We start from the raw sequence: 10,228 nt of genomic DNA, 5'->3' as shown, positions 1-10,228 counted from the left end.
GGCAATGGAGGAGCGGGAAACGCTCCACCCATCCGACCCAACGCCACCTCCTTCGCTAGCTTGTCGGACACCACCGCAGTATGCTGCAGTGCGGACCGCAAATTCCGCGCATGAGGGGGAATGGTAGCCATGGAGCAAGGAATACGAAAACCATCTGAAAACCCGGCCTCTAGGAGTTGAGCCGCTGCCCTATATGGGTATCTACTTAGAAAAGGCAGCATCTTTTCCAAGATCACCGGCGTCGTCCCTTTTTTGACCAGGCTCCCCGGAGCGTCCCTTACCCCGCTTGAAACAGCGGGACAACGGATGGGCACCTCCGCAACCCGAGCATTCGTGCTTGTAGCGACAGGACCCCCCGAACTTACAGGAACCATCGTTGAATTGCCAACAGCAACCCCGCCGCTTATTGACCGACTGCCCGGGGGTAGAAGAACCGCCACCCCCCCCTGGAAAAAACTGCGGGGAAGCCCGCGCCGACGACATAAGCCGCATCCAGAGGCTAATGTCTTTGTGGTCCCAGCGCAGCGACTGTTGAATGGCCTTCCGTTGACGGAACTGCTCATCATACCGCAGCCACGCCGTACCCCCATACACCCTGTACGCCTCACCAATAGCATCCAAGTAAAAGAAGAGAGCCGAACAAGGTTCGGGGTTCTTCTCCCCAATCACACTAGCAAGAATCGCGAACGCCTGCAACCAGTTAGCGAAAGTGCGGGGGATTAACCTATACCGCCGCTTCTCCTCATTCTCCTTCTTGTTCTCCTCCGGCTTGATCCTATCCAAGTTAAATTTTTCCAGCGGCAAAAGAGTAAAGATTTCCACGTACTCACCCTTGACAATCTTCTCCCTGACCTCCGCATTCAGATGCGCACCCAACGGTCCCTCGAAGCAAACATAGACTTCGCACCTCACCGAGTCATCCAACTGGACCGTGTCCCCCTTCTTAGCACTGTCCCCAGCCGCAGCCCCCTTTTCCGACCCCCCTGCCGCATCCCCCACCGCTGTGGAAGCGGCCTCCGGGGATGGCACGACTGCCGCGGCCTGTACGCCAACCGCCCCGTGGGCCCCAGGCGCCGGAACAAGCCCCGCCGTCACCCCCCCAGAAGCGGGCAGGACCCACGCCACCACTGGCGAGGGGCTAGCACCCCCCTGCGTGTCGAAGCGCCCGACCAGCTGCCCGCAGCCCAGACCGCAAGGAAACTAATGCCCCATCTGACCCAACAGCAGCAGGCTTACCACCCGCCAACTGGACAGATGCCACCTCCCCCCTAGTGGGCAACCGCGACCCCGACGCGCTGCCCCCACCTAGACCCAACAGTTCACGTAAAGAATCACAGACAGACACAGAAGTCTCACACTCACCGGGTTGCCCAGGGGTGGTACCACCAGCCGCTGCTCCGGAAGCCCTCTCAGCTGGGCCGCTTGAAGTCGCCTCCTCATCCGAACCCGACAGCTCGCCTTCCGACCGATCCATCGCAGGTGGAGATGCCTCCGTGGAGGGCCATAAAGGGGGCCTGCCCCCGGATGCCCGCAAACTGTGTGGCCGTCCCGTGGAACCCCGCACACCGGTCCCGCCTCCAAATGACTTTCCGGCAGCATGCCCTGAGACTGGAGCGCCCGCCGTGGCATGACCCGTGCCCCTCTGCTGAACTGAAGCCCCGGGCCTAGTGGATCTCGGGCACCTATGGGGGCTGCCGGCCAAGGCACCGGAGAGCCCGGCAGCCGCATCACCGCTCCTCCCCCGCTGAGACTCCTCCCCCACACCGAGAACCTCAGGGGAGGAGTCCGCATTCCTGCCTGACTGCCGCCCAGGGGAAGGGGGAGGGGAAACTGAGGCACGCCTACCCCTCCCACCCCCTGAGCTTCACTGCTGCCGAGGATTCCTCCCAGCGGCACCACCGGCCGAAGCAGTGGCACGCTTCGCCGGTGGGCCTGGAGGGTCCCAAACGGGGCTCCTAAAAGATTTACCAGCACGGGGGGGAGTCCGGGGAGAAACGCTCCGGAGGCCTGGTTCTCCGAGCGCGAGTGGAGTCCCGCCCCCCCCGCCGTCGCAGCCGGGCTCTGGTCACCCAGTACCGCCGCGACCTGAGCCTGGACCCAGGCCGCCCCATGAACCGCGGCCGCGGTGCGGAGACGGGAGAGCAAGCCGTCCAGCTCGGCCATCCTGGTGGGGAGAAGCAGGGGACCGTGGGCAGATGTGGGTGATAATGTGCCAGTGGGCAGGGCGGTGAGGAAGCTGCAAGTGCCAGCTGTGTGGCAGCTTCAGCACAGCAGTGGGGAGGGGAAGACCGTGCAGCCGGGAGGAGGCCTGCAGGCAGAGGAAAAAAAGGGGGGGTGCGGATGCCCCGCCGCACACCACGAGGTAGATGTACTGGGCTAGCTGAGGGTGAAGAGCAGGACAGCCGAAAGGAAGCCTGCCCCCTCCGCATTCCCCTAGGAGCCGGGAGAGCCTAGTATGCAGGGAGAGCGGGCAAGCATGCAGCCAGCGGGGGGGGAGGGGGCGGCCGGCTGGAGTACACAGCCGCACACCTGCCTGTCTGATATACCCACCGGAGGGAGATCGGCGAGCGTGCAGCCTGCGGGGGAAGGAGGGAGGGGGGAGGAGGAAGGAGAGAGCTGACCTGGCCGAGCAGCAGCACCGCCGCCTCCGGGGGGGGAGGACAGCCCAGATAGCCCAAAGTGCAGACAGGGGAAGTAAGAGGGAGCCAGGCACAGCACAGACAGCAGCAGCAGGAGGGCACCAAGCGCGGAAGGAGGGAGGGAAGGGGGACACCACCTCACCAGGGACGCTTCTTCTGCCAAGTGAGGGGATTTTGGCGCCCCCCAGCAGATCCCACCTCTTCCTGCCTGCCAGCCCCACCTCCCCCTAAGCTAACTAAACAACTTAGGCTCCCCCCATGACACCACTGTCTACTTGTTTCCTAACTTAACCCCTACACTCCCCTGTCCACCTAGTCATGCTGGCCCTATGCTATTGCTCCGATCCTGCTCCGGGCCTCACCCTCCAGGGCAGCCAAAGCAATTTCTACCTGTAACTCTGGGCTGACATTGTAAATTCTTGCAGTGCTCTGTAATCTTGTCACCCAGTCTGACAGTGACATGTTCTTGCCATCAAATTTTGGCAGCAAGTTAAACAGCATGCCCATAGGGAGGGCCCTTGCAGGGGTTCCACCATTGCCTGAGGTACTCACATTAGCATCATGCACATTTCCTTCAGCCACTTCCATCTCTGTAACCGTACCCTGCTCGCAGCTCCACTTGTAACGGCCAGAGGAGTAGGGGACCGCAATGAGGAATTCAAGTACGGTACAGCAGACAATGAGGCTGAAGCAGAAACCGGCTTTATTAACCAACAGAGTATAATGGCCGGAGAATGATGTTAACAGTAATAACAGATTACATAGGTTTACAGCAAAGTTAACTGCAACGTGATACATAAAATGGCGCTCCCGCCAACGCACACACAGGAATACAGGCTACTCTGCTATATGATCCTATCTGATTCCCACTAACCGGGACACGTTGCTGCAACGCTCTGTCTACATAAACCTGCTCTATGGCCTGCCACAGGTTAGCACCGGTGCACACTCACAGTTCTGTAGGTACAGCTGCTTTATCTCAGTCTCCGTGATGGTGGATGCAGTAAGGTCTCTGGATCTGTTCCTTGCTGTCTGTAGCTGCAGTCTCTTATGCACTGGTCTGGGTTTCTTTGCAGGTTGTTTATCTTGTTCTGTCACTTGGAGGTCACTGCAGTCTGGCCCCTTGCTCTGTAACTTGCTTGAGGTGCTCTGGGATGTTCTCTCCTCTCTTTCTCTGGTTCTCAGCTGCAATCCGTAGTACCACAGTTCAGCTCTGTCTCCTCTGGCAAGATCCTGTTGCTCTGTCCCTGGATTATACAGTCCAGATGCCCCCTCAAGGCCACAGCATACCGTCCCTTTTCTCAGCTCAGCACAGCCATCGAGACACGACACCACACCGTCCCAGGAACTTCCTGCTTCCTCCTCCTTTCCAGAAAGATTCCCTCACTTAAAGCAACAACAACAACTGTGGCTTATTCTCATTAACAACAACAGTGACATCTTGTGGCTGAAAGATGCATGACGGTCTGTGGGACTTTCTCAATAGAAGTACAGTGTAATGGAGTTTAGTCATTCAAGGGGCTGACCCCCTACACCTATGTGGGATTTTATTATTATATGCTATTATTAATCAGTCTATCCTGTTGTACTGGACTGGACAATACAAATTTGTCATTTGTTTTATAAAATTACTTGAACTATATGGTATGTATTATTTTGTCTTGATAAGTGTGGTGCCTCATATAAACTCCCCTGGGAAAATGCAGCTACTTTTATAGCTTCCTTGTTTTTGTATGGACATTGGGGCTCTGATGTTCATTGTCACCATGTTCCCACGATTGATGGGTGACACCGACTATTTACTGCTGGCGCTACATGCCAGCGTGACGGTCAACACATCTGCTGCCACTAGTGAGGAGACCGCCTTCGCACCCGGCGGCCAAACCTCTCTCTGGCATTCCCCACATCTTTTAGGCAGCAGACATGGCGTTGGGGGACGCCCAATGCAAGCGTTTGGGGACTTTCATGACGGAGCAGAGCCTCACTTTTTTGGCACCATTCCTGGGTTTTCATTTTTTATCACTGTCAAAACTAATGAGTCCATTTTTTTTTACTTTGTTGTTTTTTAATTATTTTTTCCTTCTTAGCCCTCACTTTTAAGCAACAGTGTTTGGCTTTTGAAGTAATTTGCCCTACACTATATACATTATATAATCTAACCCTGCCAGTCAGCACTACTTTTGGTCATTCATACCTCATACACTTATTATTTTTACAGTCCCTGCCTGGCTTATTGGTTTCTTTAATCTTCCCTTTCTTAATCTGTATTTAGATACATGGGCATACACCTCATCACCGCCAGCTCTGTCCTCCTCACCACCCCTTCGCCCCTTGGTCCCCCCCCCCCCCCCACGGCTCCCGGGTTAGACTTTCCGGCCAACCACGGTTTCCAGTTTTGTCCTGTTTAGACTGATCCAGTAAGTACAGAACATTGATGGCTTATCTGTCCAATATTTGTCTCATTACTCATGATACAGTCTAGATACCCAATATATGTATATATACATTACTTACACTATGATTTTACTTTATGGACGCATGATGTGCATCCACACCTGAGGAAGCGAATTATACTTCGAGAAATGCGTAGAGTGTATATGATGCAGCGCTTTTATCATGGTTTTCATGTATATGCCTATGTTGGAATTGTATTATTTATATGCTATTATTAATCAGTCTATCCTGTTGTATTGGACAATACAAATTTTGTCATTTGTTTAATAAAATTACTTGAACCATATGGTATGTAACTATTATTTTGTCTTGATAAGTGTGATGCCCTTATATAAAGTCCCCTGGGCAAATGCAGCTACTTTTGTAGCTTCCTTGTTTTTGTGATTATTGTAGTAATGTCACTGGACCCCACAAAAGTGTCAAAAATGTCAGTCAGGGGTCTGATCTGTCCGCCGCAATGTCTCAGTCCCGCAAAAAAATCGCAGATCGCCGCCATTACTAGTGAAAAAAAAATGACATAAATCTTTCTTGTAGTTAGTAGACGGGATAACCTTTGTGCAAACCAATCAAAATACGCTTATTGCGATTTTTTTACCAAAAATATGTAGCAGAAAACAAATTGGCTTAAAATGTTGAAAAATTTAGTTTTTTACATTTTTTTTTTTGGGAATGTTATATAGCAGAATGTGAAAAATATTGTTTTTTTTTTTTTTGGAAGTCTCGCCCTTTTTTTGTTTATAGCACAAAAAATAAAAATTGCAGAGGTGATCAAATACCACCAAAAGAAAACTCTATTTGTGGCAAAAAAAGGACATCAATTTTATTTGGGTACAGTGTCGCACGACCACGCAATAGTCCACTAAAATAACACAGTGCCGAATCGCAAAATATGGTCATTAAGGGGGAAAATCTTCCGGTCCAGAGGTGGTTAAGGTCTCCCATGCTTTGCCCCTTTTTGAAAATCTCATGAGGGGGAGGGGCATAGTCAATATCACACAAAGCGCAGGTGTCCAAAGGATTGAGAAACCTGATGCAAAAGCTTAATAGAAGAATCAAGCTGCCATTGTCTGATTAGCAATTTCTAAAATTTCGAATCGGTTTTTATGTTTACACTATTGAATGTACCACATTGTTCACACACACACACACACACATGATCAAGGCACTACAACTGAATTATAAAAAAAACACATGCAGAATCTGCATTTGGTGTTAACAAATGACAAATAAAATATATGATAAATGTATTTACTTTGAAATGTACTAACTTAAATGTCTTAAAATAAATACCATTAAGTATATTAACTTAAATATATATATATATTTATAAGTACATAACTGTTCTCATCCAAGTTGGAAAATAAAACATATAAACTTTAACTGGATAAATGTTGCAGGTTAGGAACTGCAAACATCTACACTCTACACACCAGGATGGGAAATTATGTTTTACATGTTGCTTTTGGGTCATCAAATAGGAAGGGGAGATCAGCAAATGGGCATTCGCTGATCTCCCTTCCCTCCACCTGTTGGTACCTGCCATGCCAATCCTAGGTCTGCCAATGGGTGCATGGAACCCAGGAAACATGGATGAGGTGTGTGTGTGTGTGGGGGGGAGAAGTGGCCGGCACTAACGGGGGTGTGTGGAAGTGATCTGGTGGCTACACTGCTAATGTATTGTTTCCATACAACACTTGGCTTGTCAGGTTTATTTACAGTAAGTGAGATGCTTGATTAGGGTATAACCGAGGCCCACTCTTAGTCTTAAAATGAACCCACTCCCATTCTCTTAACTCTAAACAAAATGCTACTGACAACCGACTTGGAGAAAATTGTGGCCTAGTAGGCCATTTTATTAACAAATAACCAAAATAAACATTTTAAAACATGAAACCATAAATACTCCAGTATCACATAAGAAAGGGGTTGTTGGTCTTGGGAGGCACCAAAAATTCCAATTAAAAACGGTATCAGCATCAAAAATCCAACGGTCCCCAGCCGAACAACACCAGCTCGGGAACAAACACACTTCACCACTGATACCTTCTTGTTACCACTTCCCGGTTAATCCACTACTAACCGGGATACACTAGAGGGCTCCATACCTTAGATGGGTCACCCTATGCACTGTACCAAAAATCTGTTAACGCCTCCAAAGACGCCCAACCGCCACAGCACACAGGTGTGAAGCCGCAAAGCTCGTTGAACACCATCCTGAATACCAAGGGCCCACAAGTCGGTCCCCACCGCATTCAAATGCACTCCATCACCCCGCAGGTAACGCCATGTGTCAACCTCCAGCTCCCTGTGCCTGACCACCAAACCCCCATTGCGGCAGACAAAACGGCTAACAGCCGAGTTCACCTTAATGCGGGCTTTGTTCAGCCTCGCGACCGACCTCGCAAAACGCCACGAGGTCCGGCCGACAATTTCTGACCAAATGATGATCATATCGGGAAAGGAGGAGCGCAGTCGAAGAAAATCAAATTTGATATCTCGGATGAGGTGGCGCATGGATCGGACCCCCAGGTCGTTGCCCCCAGCGTGCAACACCAAGACGCCCGGCGCCCTGTCCAGCCGAGCAAAACTGTGCACTTCTGGCAGGACCTTGCACCAGAGCAAGCCCGGCGCGCCTATCCATCTAACAGTGGCCTCCTCCCTGGAGAAACCAAATTGGTGCCCGTTGGGCCGCACCTCCGCCCGCCTAGCCCCCCAGAACACATATGAATGCCCCACGATCCATATAAGGCAGGCAGCTCCCTCTGTAACGAAAACAGCAAGAAAACATGACAAACAAATCAATAACAGCACAGCCCCCCCTTTCCACTACTTACAACAAATGAGGACGAACGTACAGTTTAAAACGGTTAGATTCCCACCTACCAATCCGCTTTAAAACCAAGTCATCCACTCCCCACCTGGCGGCCTCAGTAGCCGCCCCGATGCGGAAGGAGTGCGAAGAGTAATCGCCGGCCCTGTAACCCAGAACAGACAGACACCTCCGAAACACTTACCCAAACTGAAACCTGGACACGGATGAGCCGTCCATATGCACCAGGAAAGAACCCCCAACAGGCGGGTGTGCCCCCAGAAACTCTTGCAACACGGACACCGGGCAGAGGGGGGAACCCCCCACCCGGTACATGCGGACATACGTACCCCTGTTTTGGATTTCCACAGAAGAGCCAGAACAACTTACCTCTCCCGCCAACAGGCCACCAGGAACCTTCCTATTATTGCTAACCAATTCCCCAATACGGAACGCCCCAAAAAAGGCCAAAACAAAGGCTGTCTTGAACAACAATGCCTCGTACTGGGAAGAGCACGTGCAGCGCACCTGACTCACCAACTCCCCCAGCATTCCAAACGAGATTGGACGACGGCCGTCCGGCCGACGAGAACCCCGCCGATAACCCTTCAAGGCCTGGTGAATCACAAAGTCTTTTGTAAAATCAGGGAGACCCCACATTTTGAACAGGAAGGCCAAACCCGCCAGCTTACGGCCGATGGCCGATGCCGACACCCCCTGCTCAAAATTCAAACAAAGGAAATACAGCACAAGGGATGGATAGTCCATACTTACCGCACCTGCTCCAACCCGCTCCAGAAGGCCCGCCCACTCCCGCCATACCTTGGAATACGCAGTCCACGTGACATCACTCAGCGACCGTCTGACCAAACCAGAGGCGATCCCAACGCAATTCGCCACAGTTCCGGCGGACAAGGCTCCCCCTCTTGCCAACTCCCGGAACCGGTCCAGCTGAAACCGAGACAAAGCGTCAGCCACCGAGTTCGCCACTCCAGGCAAATGAACAGCATACAAGAAAATATTCAACTGCAAACAACGTAGAACCAAGTGACGTAACAACCTGATCACCGGTGGAGATGAACCGGAAAGCCGATTGATAACCTGCACCACGCCCATGTTGTCACAGTTCAGACGTACCTTTTTGTCACTGAATTCCGCCCCCCACAGTTCCACCGCAACCACCACTGGAAAAAGTTCCAACAGAACCAAATTCCGCAAGAACCCAGCCTCACGCCACGCCGCCGGCCAACGCTCCGCACACCACCGTCCCCCGAGGTAAGCGCCAAAGCCAGTGGAGCCAGCCGCATCTGTGTACAACTCCAGATCGCAGCTACTAACCAGGCCCCTCTGCCAAAGCGACCGACCATTAAAGGACGTCAAGAAGACATGCCAGACCCGCAAATCTTCGGCATGCTCCGCAGTCAACGTAACATAGTGATGCGGCGACCGGATACCGGCCGTAGCAGCCGAAAAGCGTCGGCTGAAAACCTGGCCCATTGGCATAATACGGCATGCAAATGCGAGCTTACCGAGGAGAGACTGCAACCGCCGAAGTTGCACTTTACGCTTACCCACCAGCAAGCAAATTTCCGCTTTAAGGTCAAGCAGCTTGTCCTCAGGCAAGCGACATTCCATGGCCACCGAATCAATAATTATCCCCAAAAAACGAATCACTTCCTTCGGGCCCTCCGTCTTGTCCGCCGCCAATGGAATGCCGAAGCGATCCGCCACATGTTGGATAGTTGACAGCAGAATGCCGCACAAATTGGACGATGGAGGGCCCACACACAGGAAATCATCCAAATAGTGTATGACCGAATTGACCCCGGCCACCTCCCGCACGACCCATTCCACAAAGGAGCTGAACTTCTCAAAAAACGCACATGAGATCGAACAACCCATGGGCAAGCACTGGTCCACATAGAAAGAACCCAGCCACCTGCAGCCCAACAGATGAAAGCTGTGGGGATGGACGGGAAGCAACCGAAAAGCGGCCTCGATGTCCGTCTTCGCGAGCAGCGCGCCCTGCCCGTACTGACGCACCCAAAATATGACCGCATCAAAGGAAGTGTAAGACACAGCACAGGCTTTAGGATCAATGCCATCGTTAACCGAAACCCCTTTGGGAAAGGACAGGTGATGAATCAGGCGAAACTTGCCCGGTTCCTTCTTGGGCACTAATCCCAAAGGGGAGACCACCAAATCGGCCAAAGGGGGCTGGGAAAAAGGCCCCACCATGCGGCCCAACGCAACCTCCTTTGCCAACTTGTCCGACACCACCCCGGGATTAAGCCTCGTAGACCGCAAGTTGTCCGCCACAGGGGGA

At 52.1% G+C, this 10,228-nt stretch overlaps 1 protein-coding gene across 1 annotated transcript; it reads right to left on the bottom strand.

Annotated features, from left to right (window-relative positions):
• Positions 1-201: 201 nt before the first annotated feature.
• Positions 202-8,562, bottom strand: LOC309566904 (uncharacterized protein; the record flags this gene model as incomplete). Its single annotated transcript, XM_082272245.1, has 2 exons — positions 202-1,173; positions 8,293-8,562. 2 exons carry the CDS (start codon positions 8,560-8,562, stop codon positions 202-204), a joined length of 1,242 nt encoding a protein of 413 aa, XP_082128371.1.
• Between the last annotated feature and the right edge of the window lie 1,666 nt (positions 8,563-10,228).

The sequence above is a fragment of the Pelophylax lessonae genome (assembly GCF_965119305.1).
Source record: "Pelophylax lessonae genome assembly, chromosome: 11".
NCBI classification, from domain to species: domain Eukaryota; kingdom Metazoa; phylum Chordata; class Amphibia; order Anura; family Ranidae; genus Pelophylax; species Pelophylax lessonae.
The sequence above is the reverse complement of the archived record's forward strand: the minus strand, read 5'-3'. Positions and strand labels throughout refer to the sequence as shown.